Source organism: Phoca vitulina, unplaced genomic scaffold, assembly GCF_004348235.1.
Source record: "Phoca vitulina isolate PV1807 unplaced genomic scaffold, GSC_HSeal_1.0 scaffold41, whole genome shotgun sequence".
Lineage (NCBI taxonomy): Eukaryota > Metazoa > Chordata > Mammalia > Carnivora > Phocidae > Phoca > Phoca vitulina.
This window is the reverse complement of record NW_022589744.1, coordinates 13466833-13488836: the sequence shown is the minus strand read 5'-3', so window position 1 is coordinate 13488836 and position 22004 is coordinate 13466833. Positions and strand designations below refer to the sequence as shown.

Here is a 22004-nt window from a genome sequence, read left to right as displayed (position 1 = left end):
ATAGATCAGCTTTTGGCTCTATCAAATCTTACCAATAACAGCTTCTGCCCTTTTGATCCTTCTGCATTATTTGTACCAAGTTCCTGTCTGGAGTCAAATGTTTAACATTTAAACGTAGTAGCTAAAAAAAACCCTGAGGCTTATATCAGTATTAGCCGTTGTTAAATTAATTTTGTTCATTTCTACCAGTTACAGTCTTTATGAATTGGGTAAGCTGTTAGCTCGCAATTATTGTAATTGACAAGAAAATTGGGAGCAATTTTGTGAAACAGTGGGGAGGGAAAATGAGAGAGAAAAACACACAGACAAAGAAAGAGCCACCCCAGAGATGGGAGGGAGGCAGGCTGTGTTGCTCTCTGGGTTGCTAAATTCTCTGGGTCAAAGGTCTCCCTGGTTAACCTGAACAGGTGACTGCCCTGAGAGTTCTTGTCTTCTCACAACACTGAGCGACCGCAGATGTTTTGATCTCTGCCTCTGTGAGAATGCAGAACAGCACGTGCTTGTTTTAACTTGCATCTCTCAGATTAAAATACTGATCATCTCAACTCTGTTGCTTTTATCTTGCTTGTGAATTGCCCATTGGTGTCTTTACCCACTTGGCTCTTAGGATACTGACATTTTTCCTATTGCCTGGTGAGTCTTTATTCAGAAGGCACTTAACCTCATTTGTCATGTCCTCCCAGCCCTTGACTCCAGTTTGTTGTCTTTTGACTTTGTGGCATATTTTTTTCTTGCAGAAGTTTTTAATTTTTTTTTTAAAGATTTATTTATTTGACAGAGAGAGACACAGTGAGAGAGGGAACACAAGGAGGGGGAGTGGGAGAGGGAGAAGCAGGCTTCCTGCAGAGCAGGGAGCCCGATGTGGGGCTCGATCCCAGGACGCTGGGATCATGACCTGAGCCAAAGGCAGACGCTTAACGACTGAGCCCCCAGGCGCCACAGAATTTTTTTATTTTTATGCAGTTATATTTATCAGTCTTTTTTTTCCCCTGACTTTTGGTGTTTTAAGTGTGTTTTTTTGTTTTGTTTTGTTTTTCTTAGTAATCACTACACCCAACGTGGGGCTCGAACTCACTACCCCCATATCAAGAACCACATGCTCTTTGGATTGAGTCAGCCAGGCGCCCCTGACTTTTGTTTTCTATTTCTGGTTGGCTTCTTTTGTTTTGTTCCACTCTGAGATGACTTATAAAAGATATTCATTGAAGATTCCTTTTGGTTTTGGTGTTCATTGTTAAAATCTTGATCCTTTCAGAAGTATATCGATAGAAAGGTGCATGTGGAAAGGGCTCAGGTTTCTTTGCCAAGATCTGGCCAGTTGACCCCACGCTGTTTGGTAAGCAGCTTTGAACAAAGGCAGGTTTGAAACACCAGTTTTATCACTTAGCAAACTCCCCTTATCACTTAGCAAACTCCCCTATGTGCTGGGACCCATCTCTGGGATCCAACCCAGCCTCAGGTCTGCCTGTGGGTCTGTCTGCCTATTCCTGCTCCAGCTGGATTCTTTTACAGGTAAATAAAAGGAGACCCAGAGTCGCTGGTAGAAGTCCGGAAAGGACAGGGAGTGAAACCAACTCCAGGAACAGAGCCCTGAGCAGCTCCCAGGTGCTAGGCAAGCAAAGAGGGCCGAGATAGGTCCCCACCTGCTCCACCAAGTCAGAAAGGATAATTCTAGAGGGCTTTGATGCCACACAAAAGCCTCAGGAAAGCTTGAAAGACTACTAAAGGACAGAGAAGGACATTAACTCTAAGTCCCTGAGGGCATCGCTGACCGCCCAGACCTGGGTGTCCAGGAGGGCGGGGGTGGGGTGGGGGCAATGACAAACGTAGGGGAGAACAGTGAAGGACAGGGAGGATGGGTGGGGCTGACCCCAGGGCAAACGCCCCCCTTCCCTCCTTGAAGTGGTGTCCCAGCAACAGGCAAATCCTGCAGCCTACGGGGAAATGTGTGTGTCTTCCGTCTGCGTCAGGAACAGGGTGTTCTGAGGTCACTTCCCGAGATGCAGGGGTGGCTGAGTGGCGCCTCTCACATCCGCAGGCCAGAAATAAGAGGACTTCTCGGTGCTCCAGCCCCACGAGGGCTGCTGGCTTCTATTCTTTTAATGTCACAACATTTTGGAAACAACTTTTTTAATTAAGTAGGCTCCACGCCCAACATGGAGCTTAAACTCATGACCTTGAGATTAAGAATCCCATGCTCTACCACGCTCTACTGACTGAGCCAGCCAGGTGCCTCTGGAAACTTTTTATTGTATCATTTTATTATTTTTTTTTAAGGATTTTATTTTTAAGTAATCTTTACATCTGACCAGAGGCTTGAATTTACAACCCTGAGATAAAGAGTTGCATGCTCTACTGACTAAGCCAGCTAGGTGCCCCTTTATTGTATCATTTTAAATTATAGAAAGTTTGCAAGAATAGTACAAGGAATACTCATGTATACTCTATCCAGATTTTCTGTTTACATGATGCCCATACACACACATATATGTATATGTATATATATATATATAGAGAGAGAATATATATATAGTATGTGTATATATGTATATTTTTTACCTGAGCAATTTAAGAGTAAGGTGAAAGCATTATCCCTCTTTACCCCTAAATACTTCATCTTTCATATAACCACAGCACAATTGTTAAAATCAGGAAATTTAACATTAATAGTTATCTATATAATGAGCTTATACAACTCAACACCAAAAAAAAACAACTGTTTGACTAAAAACTGGGCAGTGGACCTGAATAGACATTTTTCCAAAGAAGACACTCAGATGGCCAACAGACACATGAAAAGATGCTGAACATCACTCATCATCAGACAAATACAAATTAGAGCCACAATGAGATATCACCTCACACCTGTCAGAATGTCTAAAATAAAAAAGCACAAAATATAGCCGGTGTTGGAGAGGATGCGGAGAAACAGGATCGCTTGTGCACTATTGGTGGGAATGCAGACTGGTGCAGCCACTGTGGAAAACAGTATGGAGTGTCCTCAAAAAATTAAAATAGAAATACGTATGATCTAGCAATTCCACTATTGGGTATTTATCCAAAGAAAATGGAAACAATCATTTCGAAAAGATGCATGCACCCCGATATTTATTGCAGCACGATTTACAATAGCCAAGATATGGAAGCATCTCAAGTGTCCACTGACTGATAAGGGATAAAGAAGATGTGATATATACACACAATGAAATATTACTCAGCCATAGAAAGGATGAGATCTTGCTATTTGTGACAACATGGATGGACGGAGAGGGTATTATGCTAAGTAAAATAAGTCCAACAGAGAACGACAAAAGCGTAAGATTCCACTCATATGTGGAGTTTAAGAAACAAAACAAATGAGGGGGAAAAAGTGACAAATGAAAAAGCCAGGCTCTTAAATACAGAACACAAACTGGTGGTTGCTAGAGGGCAGGTGGGTGGGGGGATGAGCGAAATAGATAAGGGGGATTAAGAGCACGCTCATCGAGATGAACACTGGGAGCAATGTACACAATTGCTGAACCATAACATTGTACACCTGAAACAGAACACTGTTATGTTAATTATATTTGAATAAAAAAAGAAATCATGACGCCATTTTTAAAAAGCCATAAAAATAGTTATTCAGTCCACAGTGTATTTATTATAAGTTGCATATTAAATTAAAATGTTTATTTATTTTTAAAGATTACATTTATTTATTTGACAGAGAGAGCACAATCAGGGTGAGTGGTGGGCAGAAGGAGAAGCTGACTCCCCACAGAGCAGAGAGCCCAACGTGGGGCTCGATCCTATGACCCTGAGATCATGACCTGAGCAGAAGGCAAATACTTACTGAGCCACCCAAGTGCCACCCTGTATCTTTTTTTTTTTTTTAAGATTTGAGAAAGAGAGAGACAGAGTGCATGAATCGGGGGAGGGACAGAGGGAGAGAGAGAAGGCTGAGCGCAGAGCCCTACTCAGGGCTGGATTTCACGACCCTGAAATCATGACCTGAGCCAAAACCGAGAGTCAGATGCTTAACCTACTGAGCCACCCAAGTGCCCTGTTTATGTATTCTTTTTTTTAATGAAAATAGGATCACAAGGGGGCGAACACATTTTTGTTCTGTCTTTTGCTTACTTTAAGGCATTGGCCTTAACAGGGCATAACCTAAGGGGGCAATTCTCCACCTAGGTGTGGTGAAGGCTTGGGTTTCCCCCACCAGCAGCTGCGAGGTGTCTCATTCGGAATTTGTTGCAAATGTTAGATCAAGTCCTACAGTTTGTGAGTCATTTCCTTTGAAGATCTGGAATAAATTCAAGTTACGTCTATAATATCACTCTCATTTGCCTGCATCCTGAAAGCTTTTTGAATATTTTAGCACTTCAGATCACATACTACATTTAAATATTCATTATCTTCTTAGCCTGAGAGTCAAAGAACACAGATAAAGGAAACCCCCCAGACATGAGCAGAGGCCTTAGGTGTGGATCCTCCCGGGCCTTTCCCCTGCATGCACAAACGTGGGCACACAGAGAAAAACATCTTTTTGTGGGTGTATATTGTGTAAAGTCATTGAGATGGTACTAAGTTGTATCACTGAGCATCTTGCTTTTGCCATATAACAGTATGTTCGGGGGATTTCCCACCCGGTAAACAGATCTCTTTCTAATGGCTACATAGTGGTCGGCTGCTGGCTGCTTGGATGTACTCATCCCCAACTGATGACTGTCTAGGCTATTCTTCATTTTTGAGATACTCCATCACACTTGGAGTGCCAGTTATTCAGAGTGGGGGAGGGGTGCTGGGTGGGGAGGATGGTAGATGCACACGGCTGGCTGCTTGGGAATTGCACACACCCCTGGGTGGGGAGCAGAGGAATCTTGTCCTGGCTCTGGATGTCATCGTCCCATCACAGAAGGGGCCAGCCCCAAGGCTATGTCCCAGGACACTCTGGGAAATCCTCAGGACAGGACAGAGTGGTCAAAAGAATGCCATAAAAGACAGAACAGGCTGGTTTGAGAAAATCTTTCGAAAAGGTCAGCAAACTTTGAGCTGGAGCTAAGTCTACTTATCGCCAGGAGCTGTCATTTTCGTTATGCCCTCTCGGCAGGCAGGGGGCCAGGCAGCTTGGGCATCACACAGCGTTGACTGGTCTGGACCTTCCCTGGAATCCCTCCATCGAGGCCAGCGAAAGAGAGATTTTTTAGTGGTGTTCGGAGCAAACAGAGGCGCTCCTGGGCATGGGGAGAGCGGGAGGCTGGCAGGACGGGGAAGTGTGTGGGGTCTGTGGAGGGGCTTCACCATCGGGGGGGGGGGGGGGACACTCCAGCGCCGTCAGTGCTCGTGGAGGATTGTTCTCAAAATCATCTGCAGCCGGAAGGAAAGACACAAGAGCCCCAGATTTGGAGAGGCTCTTGTGAGACTCTCTCTCGAGGAATCTGATGAAAGAGACAGGCTGCATTCCTGGGCATTGAAGGGTCACTTAAAATGACAGCCCAGTCCCACCTGTCCTTTGAAGTGTCCTAAATAAGGCCCCAGCCATACGTAGACTTACCTCGGGCTCGACATGCGCTTTTGTTGACCCACGAGCTAAGAGTGGGTTTACGTTTTTATGTAATTAAATTAAACCTGATTAAATTAGTTTTTTAATTAATTGATTAAAAATTTACTAATTAAAAGCCTCCAGAGCCAAAGTCTAAGTAATCGCTACACCCAACATGGGGCTTGAACTCACGACCCCGATTCTTAGGTTTTTCAAGAGATGCCACTTATGGGTGTTTGTTTTTCCCCCAGTTAAAAAAAGAAGAGTAATACGTGTTCGTGTTTTAAAATGCACCTGTGTCACCACTAGTAATTGTTTTTTTCACACACATGCATGTGCCTCCAAGCGTCTAGCTGTCGATGTATTATTAAACTAGGAATATGCTGGATCACTTCTTTTTGTGCTTTAGCTCTCACATCCGAAACAATTTGATGTATCCTAACTCATTTTTACAAACTTCATTCTGTTACTGAATTATGTCATCATTTAACCTCACTGGGACATGTCAGCTGTGTCTAAGTTTTGAGTATTAATAAAGCTGCGAAGACTACCTTTGTGTATTTCTTGATTATCCTGAAGAGAAATTCCAAGTAGCAGAATTACTGGGCCAGTGGGTTTGGATCCCTATCACCAGACCGTGGTCCCACCGGCAGAACTAGAGAGGAGCCCTTCCCAACCTCTCCAGCAGGGCTGGGCGTAATTATCATTAGAACATTTTCCATGACAGGTGGGAAAGGACTGGCCTTCTAAGTGACATTTCTATGATCACTAGTATAATTTAATCTTCCCCCATGTTTACGGGCCACGTATATTTTTTCTTAAATTATCCCTTATTCCTTGTCCATTTTTTTCTATTTATAATCTATTCCTAAATAGAAATAAAAATGGTTCTTGTTGATTTGAAAGTGCTCTTTAATATAGTAAGAATATTAACTGTGTGAGTTAAAACTGAATGCTCTAAAAGCCTCACTGAGGCGGCAGCTGATTAAAAAGTGAAGCTAATGACGTACCCACTTTCCCAGAAAAAAAAAAAAAACCAACAGAATTGGTAATTCTTTATCTGTCAAATCTGTGGCAAATATTTCCCCCAGTTTATTCTTTGGCTTTTAAAAGAATTCTCTGCATTAAAATTGTAATATTTGATTTTTAAAAAGATTTTATTTTTAAGTCATCTCTACACCCAATGTGGGGCTTCAACTCAATGACTCGGAGATCAATAGTCATGTGCTCCACCAACTGAGCCAGGCAGGCGCCCCTGTAATGTTTGATTTTTAAAAGGATTCTCCATGTAAAAATTGTAATGAACCAAATCCATCCATCCTCTCCTATCCGGAGTTGGCTTTGCTTTATGCTTACACACAGGCTGATACTTTCCTTGCACCAGATTGATGCCTGTCCCCATCCACACCAAGCCCCATGCAGCTCCCACCTGTGTGCCCTGGAGCAGACTCTGCAGCTCACCTCATTTCAGAAGGGGGTGAAGTAGAGGAAGCTAGTGGGGTACTCAATTCTTACCATCAGGATCCCAGCCTCCTGGAGGCCAAAGATCCAGTAAAGTGGCTCCTCCGTGCTCCCCACCTCCCCACCTCTCCTGTGCAGGGGCAACCTCGCTCTCCACAGTGAAAGGATGTGCCCCACCTGGGTGAGCACGAAGTCCTTCTGGGTTAGGTTCCAAATGATTTCAAAGTGATCCACATCATGGATTTCTTCAAACGAGGCATTCCACCCTCCTCGGCGCAGTGTCTGGGTGGAGAAATGAGCAAAGCAGGAGGCAGCAGGGTGGGGGAGCTCCACACCACACCGGGCGTGTACCAGGCCCTCGCTAAGTATTTGTTGAATAAATGGCTCGTGGTCTTGGGGTCCCTTTGGGTGAAATAAAGAGGAAGGTAATGAGAGCACAGGACCCTCAACCTCTGGCCAGAGGCAGGGTGCTGGGAGTACCTGATAAAATTCCCTGGACTGTCGGTGGAATTCAGGGGAGTCGTGTTGGCCCACAGTCACCAGCACGTGGCAGGCTGGATCTGAGGGCCGCGTCACGGCCGCCTCCAGGAGCAGCTGGGGACTGTTCCTCTGAGCATCCTCCCTGCCACAGGGGGTAGGCGTGGGTCAGGACAGAGAAAAGCCTGCACTTCACCCCTTGCCCCCCTGATAGGCTCACGCTCAGCTCTGGGAGGAGGGGACAAATGACTCACAGGGTCATGTGGAGAGGGGCGTTGGTATTGGTATACACAATGGGCTCCAGGTCATAGATCCCACTTACCAGGAAAAAGCCTGTGAAGGTGAAGAATAGTCAGAGGGCCAGGCTCCAGGTGGGGCCAAGGCTCCATCCACACTGGGCCTCAAGCCGGCCCTGGGGAGGGGGGCAATATGGGGCCAGCCCAGCCTCCAGGGCCAAAGGGGCAAGACCAGGGTAGGGGTAGAGACACAAAGCAGGCCTGTTTCACAGGGCTCAAAGCCCCAGGTCAAGCCCTCCGTGGCTGTTGGGATTTTGTGCCCCGGGTGCAGACCATCTGGGGAGGGTGATGGCTGTCCAGCCAAACCTGCAGTCCCATGAAAACCTTTGAGGTTGGGTGTGACTCCATGCTTGGTCCAGTTGGTCAGGAACATCATGGAAGCCAGGTGGGCCCCTGCTGAGTGTCCGCACAGGTAAATTCCCCTGGGTTGGGTCAGAGCAGAGAGCCCAATTTGCCTTCAGTTTCCCTAATGCATCGGGCCAGTACCAAAGACTCCCAATTTGCCTTCTGCTCCACAGGCCAGAGGGGACAGCTGGGCTGCGTCCAAGGGGCTGAATCACCGTCCTCCCTCATTGTCTGATAAAAGGAAAATCTGCAGTGATACCCACTCATTGCGCGGATACTGCTTCTGGACAAATGAGATGCTCCGAGTCACCTGGTCTACCATCTGGTCCAGGGTACCTGCACGGAGAGCAGGAGCTGGGTCAGGATTTGTGGGGGGCTCTCTCCCCTCCAAAGCCCAGCAGCCTTCAAACCTGCAGGACCATCCTCATTACCTTTGGGGGCAAGGTCATAAGCCATGACCACCACGGCCACTCCCTGTGCTGTCAGTGGGTTGACCATGAAGGCTGATGTGTCCTTACTGTGGAAAGAGACAAAGATGTGACAACTGGAGGCACCTGGGCCACCAGGCTGCTTCCATGTCCTTTCCGCCCAGGGCTCCACCCCTCTCTGGTTCCACGTAGTATAAGGAAGAAGGTAGGCGCTGTCCTTACCTTATCACATGCTAGCTATGAAACCCCGGGGCTTTACTTAACCTCTAAGTCCGCTTTCCCCACCTGTAAAATGGGGACATCTAAATTCTCTTAGGCGCTGTCTTTGAGAAATGAAGATCAGACGGGTAGAGAGCTTTGCACGACAAAGGGTAAAGGTGCTATAAATCTAGCTATGAAGATGACTATGCTTGAGGGGTGGTAGATCCTATGGCAGTGTCCTTAGTAAGATCCTAGGGAACAACAGTGTCCTGGAAGATCTCAAATACCCCTCTGCTTATCTTAAGGTGACAAGCTGACCTGGTTTGCCCGGGGACTCTCCCACTGAAAGCCTCATGTCCTGGGAAACCCCTCAGTCCCGAGCAGGCTGGGAAGGTTAGTCACTGTGGTTTCCTTCTGACTGAGAGTAGCTTGAACATGCTTCTCACCGGGTATAGTGGGTCGAATAGTGTCCCCCCCCAAAAGATAGGTCCAAATCCTAACCTCACTACCTGGGAAATGTAGCCATAGAGTCTATGCAGCTGTCATTAGGGATCCCGAGTTGAGGTCATCCAAGAGAGAAGGGGGAGGGGAGATCTGAGACCCAGACACACAGACACCAAGGGGGCCCCGCGAGGATGGAGGCAGAGATGGAAATGATGCAACCAAAGCCAATGAAAACCTAGAGCCCCCAGAAGCTGGAAGAGGCAGGAGCGGGTTCTCCCTTGGAGCCTTGGGACGACGTGCGGCCCTGAGCACACCCTGATCTCGGCCTTCTGGCCTCCAGAACCGGGAGAGAACGCGCTTCTGTGATAATCCACCAAGTTTGCAGTCATCCGTTGCAGCAACCCCAGGGGACTCGTACACCAGGGCAAGACGAATCTCCCTTCCTCCCTGCTCATCCAGACTCCAGACTCACCTTCCACTCTGCCAGTACCCTCCGTGAAAGAACAGACAGAAACGTGAGGCTGTAAACACAAAGGCATGGGGGCTGAGCCCAGGTGGCCTGGCCAACTGAGCTCTGCTGCGGGACCGCCTGCCCGGCCACCTACCTGCAGACACTTCCCTGGGAAAGTAGATGTCCAGTTTCTCCCCTTCACCATCCCCGTAGGGGACATGCAGCAGGCTCCTCCTGGTGGCCCGGGCCTTCTTGGTGGCTGTCTCGAGAAACAGACAAGTCACCATCAGCACAACCTACAGTGATTTCTATCTCATTTAAGGCAGAAACCTTTCTGCAGAAAGCCCCTTCGGGTGGACCGGTTAGCTCCGGCTGCAGTGTGTGCATGAACGATGCTCCCCCAAGTCCTTGTGGTCATCTGTGCTGGGTTCTGAAGCATCGCACAGGTGTGCAGTTACAACAACACCAGACTGGCCCATCCAAGTGGGACCAATACTATCTGCCCAAGTCTGTCTGGAAGTGAGCGTGCTGCGGTTCTGAAGGCACCACTCTGGCCACTGCTTTAGTACACGCTTCGTGTGTGCGTTACACTTGGCTTCATGCCCCAGGAAGTATAAACTTGTCCAAGTCTTCGGAAAAACAATCTTCTAGGGAAGCAACATATAAACTCACTTCAAATAGGGGCGAGTGGGTGGCTCGGTTGGTTAAGCGTCCGACTCTTGGTTTCGGCTCAGGTCATGATCTCACGGTGGCGGGATTGAGCCCCATGTGGGGCTCTGCACTCAGTGCGGAGTCTGGTTCAGATTCTTTCTCCCTCTCCCTGTCCCTCTGCCCCTCCCCGTTCAAGTGCACTCTCTCTCTCTCTCCCTCTCTCTCTGAGAAATAAATAAAATATTTAAACTCACTTCACATAAATAGATAATGAAACAATATGAATATATAATTGAGTGCCAGGAGGAGAGAGGTCAGAATGATGTGAAAATTGGCTAGGACTTGGGTGGGAAGAAAGGAGGAAGGGCATTGCTAGGGAAATTAAATACCACGGGTGAAGGGGTGGGGTGGGAGGGGACACTGCATGTTCACACTGTCCCCCGAGGGCTCACCCCAAAATCAGTGAAACGTAGGCAGCTTAGCTCCCTCCAACACTGGGCTCTGGAGAGTGTAAATTGGTAAGTTCTTCTGAAGGGCAGCTTGGAAATATGTATCAAAGCCCAAGAATCTCATACTCTTTGATGCCTAAGTCCTTATCCACATAGTTTTTATAAGGAAATAATCAGAAATATTCCCAAAGACTTGGTTTAAAGATGCCCACAGTAATGCTATTTATAACAGCAAAACATCGGACACAGCCTGAGTGACCTGTAATAATAGAAGGCTGCTCAAATACATTATGGCCTATCCTCCTTCTCTGCTTTATCATGTAGCCTGGCATTCACCACCCTTGATATATTTTTCCCCTTGTTTCCTATCTGTTGCCTTCACCATGAAGACAAGGGCTTTTCTTTACCCACCTCTGTACACCCAGGACTTGATAGGTAGTAAACTTGTGTGATGGGGTGCCTGGGTGGCTCAGATGGTTAAGCATCTGCCTTCGGCTCAGGTCATGATCCCAGGGTTCTGGGATTGAGCCCCCGAATTGGGCTCCTGGCTCAGTGGGGAGCCTGCTTCTCCCTCTCCCTCTGCCTGCTTCTCCCTTGCTCATGCTCTCTCTGTCTCTCTCTGTCTCAAATGAATAAATTTTTTAAAAATCTAAAAAAAAAAAAGAAGATTGTGTGATAAATAAGCAGTGCTGGGTCAACTGAATATCCAAATGAAAGAAGTTTCTTGATCCCTACCTCACACCACACCAGATCAGTTCCCGATGGACTATCTAAACATGAAGGAGAGGACAACAGAGCTCTTGGAAAAGAGAATAGGAGATCTTCATGATCTTGGGATAGACAAAGATTGCATAAATAGGACCCCAAACACATTAATTGAAAAGGAAATGGATGAGTATTTCATGATGTAAAGAGCAAAACAGTTTGCGTAAATAGCATTTGGCATGATCAGTGTGGTCTTTCTGATACTGAAGTTGGTGGGGAGAGACATGAATTTGGGATCCACGTCCCCAGAAGTGCCCAGGTCCCCAACCTTGGTGGCCGCAGTGGTGGACCCAAAAGGAAAACAGTGCTCCTCTGGGCTGAATGATCCTGCAACTCCAGAAGGGGCAAACTCAGTATGTAGAGATAGTTTGTATAAAGTGTGTTTAGGCAAGTGTGCATAAACTGTTAAAATGGGCTGTCTGCATTTCAGCTGGACTGCTCAAGGCCAAGAGCAACAAAAATGATGGTAGACGCCCAGTTTCCCTCATGCCAAAACCAGGGACCATGCTGCCTTTGCAGGGCAGGCAAAGTGGCTGCAAAACCAGTTTTGCCATCACTGACCACGTCTACTGCACGCCACCCCCCCCCCATCCTTGGAGTGAGGGGACAAGAGAAGGAAAGTTTTCTTAGGAGAGAGGTGTGCCATGCTATGTGCTGTGGGTCCCTGCTCCCTCTCCTGCAGAGGGGTAGGCGGAGACTTCCCATCTCCTAATGCTTCAAGCGACCAACTGCTCAGAAGGCCTGATGTGGGACTCCTGCAAGGGTCTAATGACCAGAACAAAACAGGCTCCCCGTGTGTCCATGTACCACACTGGGCACAGACCACTCTGTGGGACACTTAACAGAATGCATCTATTAGAGACTTTCAGTGAATCAAACCTATTGCATTCGTGATTATCATCTGAAGTATTTAGGGGTGTCTGGGTGGCTCAGTCTGTTAAGTATCTGCCTTTAGCTTAGGTCATGATTCCAGGGTCCTGGGATCGAGCCCCATGTTGGGCTCCCTGCTCAGCAGGGAACCTGCTTCTCCCTCTCCCTCTGCCCTTCACCCCTCCTCTCTCTTTCTCAAATTAAAAAAAAAAAAAAAGAATGTAATTACAGATGGGGCACCTGGGTGGCTCTGTTGGTTGAGCAGCCGACTCTTGATTTTGGCTCAGGTCGTGATCTCATGGGTCATGGGATTGAACCCTGCATGGGGCTCTACACTCAGCAGGGAGTCTGCTTGAGGATTTTCTCTTCCTCTCCCTCTGCCCCCCCCCACCAACTTGTGTGCACACTCTCTCTCTAAATAAGTAAATAAACAAATCTTAAAAAAAGAAGAATGTAGGGGCGCCTGGGTGGCTCAGTCGTTAAGCGTCTGCCTTCGGCTCAGGTCATGATCCCAGGGTCCTGGGATCGAGCCCCACATCGGGCTCCCTGCTCAGCGGGAAGCCTCCTTCTCCTTCTCCCACTCCCCCTGCTTGTGTTCCCTCTCTCGCTGTGTCTCTCTTGTCAAATAAATAAATAAAATCTTAAAAAAAAAAGAATGTAATCACATTGTATAAATTGTGTTTAAATGTTTAGAGGGGATTTAATCTGTGAAAATTATGGGCTAACTCAGTTATGAACATTAATTTAAGAAATACAAGAATGCTATTAAATTTTCTTACAGAGAAACAGTATGTTTGTATGGTTAAACAACACACAAAAGGCTTTTCAGTGAAATATTGCCTCTCCAACTCTCACCCGCCCGTTTCCCCTACCCCCTGCCATGGTGACCACCATTATAATATGGATGTAGACCCTCCCAATCTTTCATCCAAATGGCGGCATATTAAATACATTTCCGCCCTGCCCATTTCACTTAATATTTCTTGGAGAGTTTTCCCAATTAGTACATAGCTTCCTGTTCTTTCCTTTTTAAAAGACCATTCTTTTTTTTTTTTTTTTTGATTTATTTTAGAGAGAGACAGCATGTGGGGGGGGCGGAGGGCAGAGGGAGAGTGGGAGAGAGAGAATCTCTAGCAGACTTCCTGCTGAGCGTGGAGTCCGACACGGGGCTCAATCCCATGACCCTGAGATCACGACCTGAGCCAAAATCAAGAGTCGGACACCCAAACCACTGAGCCATCCAGGTGACCCTAAAGACCATTCTTAATATTTCATCCTATGGCTGCATGTTAATTCAGGTAACCAGTCATGTAACCAGTTACACAGCCAAACAAACCACATCCCATCATCAGGAAATTCTCCCGCTTCCACCAGACGCCCTCAGGTATAGGTGTGCACCAGCGACCCGTGCAAGATGCCCTTTCACTCTAAGGCTCAAATCCATCCAGGGCTCCTGTCTTAGTTGGCTCCAGCAGCTTGCCAAAATACTGGAGCGTGCGGGGTTTAAGCTCTGGATGTTTACTTCCCACAGTTCTGGAGCCTGGAAGGCCTCGATCAGGGTGCCAGCAGGGCTGGTGTCTGGGGAGGGCCCTCCCTTGGACCCACACTCCTCATTGTGTGCATATACTCCACTTCCCTGTGAGCCTGTGGAGCTCTCTCCCTCTCTGGGGAGGCAAGCCCTCAGTTGTTTCTTCTAAGAACCCAGCCAGGTCAGGACCCCACCCTTCTGACCTCATTTAACCTTATTTACCCCCTTAGAGCCCCATCTGCAAATAGAGCCACACTAGGGGGTAAAGGCTTCAACATGGGAATTTGGGGAGGACACAAAGATTCAGTCCACAACAGCTCACACACCACCCCAAAAGTCCCGGGACTCTACAATACCAACTCCCCCCCTGCTCCCCTTCCTCTAGGAACTGACCCTGACCACCCTACCACCCACTGTCCACCATCCCCATCACCAGCTCTGTATCCTCCAGAGCACTTGCCCCTTCTAACAGACAATGGCATCTACTTCTGTCTTAAGTTCATGGTCTATCATGTCCCCCTTGCCCCATTAAGAAGCACAACAAAGGATAGCATGGAGCAAACAGTCAATGGCATTGTGGTAACACTGGATGGTGACAGATGGTGACTATTCTTCTCATGATGAGCCCTGAGTCATGTATAGAGCTGTGGAATCACTATGTTGCACACTAATATATCATCGTATGTCAACTGTCCTTCAATAATAAAATAAGAAGAGAAAAAAGAAAAAGATTCCCAATGATACACGGCAGGGTTTTTTCTGTTTTGCTCAATGATCTATCCCATGCACAAAATGAGTGACCAGCGCATGTCAGCCACCCAGTAAATATTCCCCGAAGGGATCAGCACACGATGAAGCAGTCCTCTGCGGAGAGGCATCCCAAACAACCCTGTCGCGAACAGCCCTGTCACGAAAAGCCCTGTGCACACGTCCCACGGTGTGCAGGGGTCTGAAGGAAGCACTCTCAGCAGTGGGATTTCTGGACCGGAAAATTGGTCATTTTGAGCCCACTGCCTACTGCCCTCTTGCCAGCACAGTGTGAAGAGGCTGGTGCCCAAGAAGCGCATCAACAGAGTGGGTTCATCAAAAGATAGCAATCTGTTTTTCCCAAGCGTTTGTAAAGGAATACATGGACCAACTGGATTCATTTTGTGCCAGAACTAAGAAAAAGACCATGAAATTTATGTTCTAAATTGAAGAGCAATTCAGAGCAAGCAGCTGTAGATATTCCCTATCATGCACACGTCTCCCTCAGATATTAAAAACCTCAGGTGACCCTGCGGAAGAGGGACTGTATGTCTGCAGGAGTCGGCCCAGTCGTTGGTGGTGGGTAGCTGGGGGCAGGGGCTGCAGCCTCCCCCCAAGTGTGCATACCACCAGCCCCCCAGTCCCTGAAGCCCCGAGACAGGAACCACAGGAGGGCTTCAATGAATAAACCGTACTAAAACTTCCTTTTTTGATAATGCAAAAATTGAGTTTCTATTATTTGCAACTGAAAGTGTCCAAACTGTTACAGACAGAAACACCAAGTCCGTGGACCCATCCCGAGCATGTGTCAGGGGAATTAGGGGAAGTGGTGGCCAGAGCCCCTAGAGACTTATGCAAGCATAGGGCAGGGAGACCAGACAGTCCCAGAAGGCCGAAGACCAAGGGTTTATTACATGCCATGGCCGCAGTTCAAGAGAAGGCAGGGTCCCATCAGCCACCCTCTAGTTAACAATAGGTGGTGGAATCATGGATGGTTTTATTTTTTAAAATCCCTTTTAGTAGGAATATGCTCCTTTTGTAATAAGATAACAATTGTTACCTAAAAACAGCCACGATGGTTCAGAGCAGAGCTACTTCAAGTGGGCTGTGTGGGTACTGGGAGCCCCAGCCTGTTTGCTACTGGTCCCTGATGAGCTAAATATGCAAAGCAAAAGTAAGCATTTAGAATACATGCAGTTTCGTAGAACGGCTTTTTCTATTGGACTAAATAAGAAATCGGGGCTTTCAAACAAAAACTTGTACTCCAATGTCCATAGCAGCCCTATTTACAATTGCCAAACGGTGGAAACAGCCCAAATGCCTGTCAGTGAATGAATGGATAAACAAAAGGTGGCATGTCCACACGATGAAGACATGAAGTAGCCATAGGAATTATACAACAGGGATGGATCTTCAAACATTAAGCCAAGGAGAAGAAGCCAGATGCAAAAGGCCACACGTGTATGATTCCATTCATACGAAATGTCCAGAATAGGTAAATCCATAGAGACAGAAAGCAGCGGGAGGGGAGAAATAGAGAATGACTGCTTAATGGTAGGAGGTCTCCTTCTGGGATAAGGAAAATGATTTGGAACTAGGCAGAGGTAGGTGGTTGCACGAATCGTGAACATTCTAGATGCTACCGAACTGTGCACTTTAAGATGGTTCAAGTGGTACATTTTATGTCACGCGTCCCGTAGCACAAACAAAATCGGGGCTTGTATCTTTTGTGCCTTTGTATTCTTCCTTTCACTTTTCTGGTGGAGAGAAAAAAGCCCAAGATCGGAGCCTGCGAAGAAAGGAGGGGCCCTCGGAGATCTGGTCCTTACCAGAGGCTGTCAGTCACTAGGCTCCACCCACCTCACTGGTGGACGTGGTTTGGGGGACGCTGCTGCAGGAAGCTCGCAGAGGCAGGGAGCCCAAACAGCGGTTCAGCACATCTCTACCTACCTACCTACCTACCTACGTATTCATCCATCCATGCATCCACCCATCCTTCATTTAGTGTACAATGTATCAGTCCTAAGAGTCTTGGTAAAACAAGTTTAAAACTACTGATAGAGGAAATAGTTCTGAAAACCTGACCCTCCCAGCCCCTCTCTGCTCTCTGCACATGCTTACTCAGCAGTCCCTGTGTGCCCAGCCTTAGCGAGGCCAGGTCTTCATGGCGGATAAAGGTCATCTACTCCTTAGAGCAGAACATCCCTCACTGCAAGTTAATAGGTCAATGGCTGTAAGGGTGAATATAAATCAGAAGTAAGAAAAACATATTTTTTTTGAAGTCTCCCTGGCTCAGAAAAGGAAAAGAGAGCTTCCTCCCTCCCTTTTCTTAGAGCATTTATTTTGGGAAACTCATTGTAAATCCTCTCTCTACCCCTTTGAGGTGTATGTAAATATTTTTAAAAGCTAAAGGAGTCTCTTGCCAGTTATACAACCTAGGAATGTTTCCCTCCAGGACTGGGGGAGCCATCTCTTTGAAATGTAGTCATCAAGGAAGCCAGGACCCCTACCCCCAGATTCCATGGGAGGGCAGGAGCCTAACTTCTGCAGGTGCCTGGCTCCCAAGTTACAGAACTACCTCTTGTCGTGAAGAGATGAGAAGTTTTCTTTTTCCTCTGGAGAAAGGCAACTCACAAGCACGGGTGGCCACCCTAATTGCCAGGTGGACTGTGGAAGACCAGTGTGGCGCAGTCGGGCTCTCTTGCTTGAGCATAGGTACCATTTATCTTGAGAACAGGTTTATCTGTTCTGCGATGCGGTGTATCTGCCTGCCTGTCTAAAAGGGTGACGTTTCTTTCTGGTGTCTTTAGTGGCTTGCCTGTGGTGTACGTCGCAGTTTGGCTTAACCCTTATTCCATGATAGCACATCTTCTTTCTCTCTCTGTCCTTTGGGGAGAGGCTTTCTGGCTTGGCAGGAGACTATTTGGGAGGTAATTAGGTTTGGATGGGGTCATGAGGATGGAGCCCCTGTCGTGGGATTAGCGGCCTTATACGAAGAGGAACAAAGACCAGGGCTCTCTCTCTCTCTCCCTCTCTCTCTGCCACGTGAGGACACATGGACAAGGCAGCTGTCTGCAAGCCAGGAAGAGGACTCTCACCAGGGAACCAAACTGGCCAGCACCTTGATCTTGGACTTCCCAGCCTCCAGAACTGTGAGAAATAGATTCTTATTGTTGAAGCCTTTTGTTATGGCAGACCAAGCTGACCAATACAAAGATAAATAATATTTAATTAAAAAAAAAAGGTTTTTTAAGGTAGGCTATACGTCCAGGATGGAGCCCAATGTGGAGCCTGAACGCAGGACCCTGAGATCAAGACCTGATCTTGGTTGGACACTCAACTGACTGAGCCACCCAGGTGCCCCAAAGAGAAATAATATTTAAATGCAATATATATACACACGTATTTTATTTTTTAAAAGATTTTATTTATTTATTTGACAGAGAGAGAGACAGCAAGAGAGAAAACGCAAGCAGGGGGAGTGGGAGAGTGAGAAGCAGGCTTCCCGTTGAGCAGGGAGCCCAATGTGGGGCTAGATCCCACGGACCCTGAGATCATGACCTGAGCCAAAGGCAGACGCTTAATGACTGAGCCACCCAAGCGCCCCAATACGAACATATTTTAAATCAAAAGTAATGCTAAATGTCCATGGCCACCAAAATGTCAACATTTTAGGGGCACCTGAGCAGCTCAGTCGTTAAGCATCTGCCTTTGGCTCAGGTCATGAACCCAGGGTCCTGAGATTGAGCCCCACGTCCGGCTCCCTGCTCAGCGGGAAGCCTGCTTCTCCCTCTCCCACTCTCCCTGCTTGTGTTCCCTCTCTCGCTGTCTCTCTCTGTCAAATAAATAAATACAATCTTAAAAAAAAAAACAAAAAAATGTCAACATTTTAAATAGAGACAGGCTCCAGCCCTGCATGGGCATGGCTCTTGTGCATTCACCTGGCCCTAATGGCCCCCTGCTATTGGGCTCATGTTCTGCATCCATGAAATGGGTCAGTGGCACCTGCAGCTCCTCTGGGCCAACTGCAGCACTGAAAACAGGAAGGCTAGTGGAATGTGAGCTTAAAGCTGTCCACGATATGGAGAGCAATCACTAATGGGAGGCTCTGAGGGCAATGGGCAGCACACTCTTCTTAGCTCTTGCCCCTCATGAGTGACTCGCTTTCTCAATGGGGACAGCTCTTCTCTCCCTCAAGACAATTAAGATAGACAAATAGGTTTTTGGGGCACCTGGGCGGCTCAGTCAGTTGGGTGTCTGCCTTCAGCTCGGGTGGTGATCGCAGGGTCCTGGGATTGAGCCCCGCATCGGGCTCCCTGCTCCGCGGAGAGCCTGCTTCTCCCTCTGCGTCTGCCCCTCCCCCTGCTCGTGCTGTCTCTCGCTCTCTCTCTCAAATAAATGGATAAAATCTTTAAAAAAAATAGGCTTTCTACAAGCTCATGCAGGTTTCACTGCACACTCAAATTTATTGACCAGATAGCCATGTATTTGGCACAGAGCTGGACCCAGCAGAGGATCTGAAGAGCCCAGGACACAACTCCACTCCACCTCGCTTGGGACAGGGAGGATGCCGGTATGTGCTGGAATGAACTCCCATGAGCCTGTTCCTCCAGCTGGGTTATCTCAGTTTAGAGAACCACCAACTCTGAGAGCTCTGTTCAGTCTGCTGAAATGAAGATTTGCCAACATCCAATTTTCCCTGCTGAGGGGCGTGGGCTGGCTGCTTTCTCACACTTCCTCCAAGGAGCCTCCTTCCCCAACCCAGCACAAATACCTCACTGAGTGTTAAGATCGTGGTATGACACTCTGGAGACACGGGATAGAAATGGGAATTCACCTTGAGACTTCTCCACTAGCTTACAGGTTCCCAAGCCCTGATTTCTTGAAAGAAACAAAGTCTTCTTTGCTTCTTACAAATAGCATCCACATCGAATGTTCGGCGGCCAAGGGGGAGGCCTTCCTGTTTTTCATTCCACCTCACTGTGCCACTGTGGTACATTGCCTAATGGGCCTGGGCATAGTTGGCTGAGCAGGAGAGGAGGTGGATCACGGTCTGTGGGGCGTTTCCTGCCTCCAGCCATCCTGCGGCGAGGGCTCCTGGGTGCCTGGCCCTGAGCCAACAAGGCTTGCACAGTGCCTGGACTTTGGGAATCGCCCTGAGAGCCTCCTCCTGCCCCCAGCATTCTGAACCACTGCCACCTGCTAAAGTCCACCCATGGCAGCCATGGAGAGGGCCCCCAGTACCCTCGTCTCCTATGTGTGAGTACGTCCTCAGGGTCTCCTCGGCTCCCCGTCGGATGACCCATCTGCTGGGGCTGTACTGATTCTCCAACTCCTACGGAACACAGGCAGAAGGCTGCGTAAGACCTTTGTTCTCCACACTGTGCCCCCACCCCTCCAAATGTCTGGATGCTCCTCTCTGCCTTGAGAAGCCCCCTCCCCAATATCTCAGTCTCCACAGATGCCCTCAGCTTCCTTTAAGCCCCTCCAGTCTCCAGCCTGGTCACCCGCACCCCATTCTCCCCCCACACCAATTAATTAGGTACTTCAAATACAACACCGCGGGTGCTCTCAGACTCGTGGTCTAGAGCAATGGTCATGCTTTAACTAGTGGACAGCCTTAAAGGGGAGATGAGGTGCCATAAATGTGTCCTGGTTAATGGCACTTGTGGGCACCCCTCCTACTACTGGAGGCCAGGGAGTTGGGGGGGGGCACTGCAGAGAAAGTGACATGGAGCTGATCTTCTCCGAGTGGGCATGATTCTTTTTTTTTTTTTTAAGAATTTATTCATTTATTTTGAGAGAGAGAGAGAGCAAGAGAGTATACAAGTAGGGGGAGGGGCAGCGGGAGTGGGAGAGCATCCTGAGCAGATCCCCCACAGTCAGTGTATAGCTGGACACGAGGCTCGAGCCCACAACCTTGAGATCATGACCTGAGCTGAAAACAAGAGTTGGACGCTCAACTGAATGAGCCACCCAGGCGCCCCTGAGGGGGCAGGATTCTGATGGCAGGAGTCACAGCAAAGAAACAGAGGTCAGGAGGGAGGAAGATCAAAGATCAGTTTGGAAATGCTGATGGGCCAGACTGCTGAGACACAGAGGTGAGGCCGGGAAGCTGGGGCTGGGGGACAGGGCCTCAGATGTCAGGCTAAGACGCTCAGACTTAATGCAGAGAACAACAAGGAACCAGATTTTGGAGAAAGAGCTCAAAGGCAAGGAGAAAGAGTGAAGTCTAAAATGGGAAATTTGAAGACGGGGTGGCTTCATGGAAGGGTTTTGGGCTCTGGAGTCAGATGGGTTAAGTGCCATCCAAGCTCCAACACTTATAGGCTGTTTTACTCTGGGCAACTCACTTACACTCTGGGTCTCAGCCCTCTCTACAATGAGCGTAATAGTAGCCTCACAAGGTTGAAGGATGTAAGGCATGTAAATGAAGTAAAACTAACCATTCAAGTGTGGGTTACTGCCTCCTCCGGCTGAATGAGATTCTTGGCCAGTATTCTTTAGATCTGTACAATCGGGCCCTTGTAGGGCCTTTACAACCGTCCCTGACACACACTGTGAGTTTGATCATCATCTTCACTGTTGTTACGTATGATAACAATACTGCAATGGGTTTCTGAGAGTCCTCTGGTATTGCCGGCATGTGTGTGTGTGTGACAGAGACAGAGAATGGGATTTCTTGGGGGCAGTATGCGTAACTTATCAGATTCTCAGATGTATCTCAGATGTATCTGAGAATCTCAGAAAAACAAACAAACAAACAAACAAACAAAACAGAACACTCCCTGAAATGCAGGGAAACTAGTTAGGAAATTATAGTTGAGTGATAATCGTACTAAGGGCTTTGCCTGTGTGGTTTCTAGCCCTCACGACCACGGTGCAGTAAAGAGCAGCCTTTCTGCATCCTCACCATCTGGCACATCCTCCATCCGAATTGTGGAACCTCGGGTCAAGGTCGGGAACTGTGGCCCCCCTTTATGGATATTAGCACAGCTTCGGTTTTCTCTACCCTTAAAACCAGGCTCACCGAAGCCTGCCTGTGGCAGGAAGCAAATTAGATCAGGGTGCTAAAGCTTTCGGAGGAGGCACACAGGTGCTCAACGGCGCCCTGGAGACTGGTCGGTCCGTGGGCTCCTAAGCTCCCGTCTTGGAACTGCATCTAATCTCCGCGCTGCACTGCTCGGCCCCAGCCGCCCCCTGCAACCCGCCTACCTCCTTAGACAGCTTCTTCCAGGGAGCCTCGTCTGGGGGACCTCGGCCGGGGACCTCCATCGTCCCACAGTGCACGGCCAGAAGGCGCGCCCCGGCTTTTTATACGCAGCGGCCGGGGCGGGGCCAGCCGTCCTGGTGACGCGAGCCGG

The 22004-nt window shown here is 48.1% G+C and overlaps 1 protein-coding gene across 2 annotated transcripts; it reads right to left on the bottom strand.

Annotated features, from left to right (window-relative positions):
• Window positions 1-5245: 5245 nt before the first annotated feature.
• AFMID (arylformamidase) lies at window positions 5246-21934 on the bottom strand. 2 transcript variants are annotated; one of them, XM_032429852.1, is made up of 11 exons: window positions 21856-21934; window positions 19885-19975; window positions 9785-9889; window positions 9652-9700; window positions 8538-8623; window positions 8370-8442; window positions 8086-8183; window positions 7720-7798; window positions 7469-7610; window positions 7166-7270; window positions 5246-5352 (listed from the first exon to the last, which is right to left on the bottom strand). In XM_032429852.1, exons 1-11 carry the CDS (start codon window positions 21913-21915, stop codon window positions 5320-5322), a joined length of 921 nt encoding a protein of 306 aa, XP_032285743.1. In that variant the 5' UTR covers window positions 21916-21934; the 3' UTR covers window positions 5246-5319. The 2 variants fall into 2 exon arrangements, with proteins under 2 accessions (XP_032285743.1, XP_032285744.1); XM_032429853.1 differs by having other exon boundaries at window positions 7166-7610.
• Between the last annotated feature and the right edge of the window lie 70 nt (window positions 21935-22004).

Coding starts and splice junctions, on each gene's coding strand:
- AFMID (XM_032429853.1), bottom strand. CDS start 21,915: ATGGAGGTCCCCGGCCGAGGTCCCCCAGACGAGGCTCCCTGGAAGAAG. Junction 8,443..8,537: donor TTATGACCTTGCCCCCAAAG/GTAATGAGGATG, acceptor CTCTCCGTGCAG/GTACCCTGGACCAGATGGTA. Junction 8,184..8,369: donor AAGCAGTATCCGCGCAATGA/GTGGGTATCACT, acceptor GACCCAACCCAG/GGGAATTTACCTGTGCGGAC.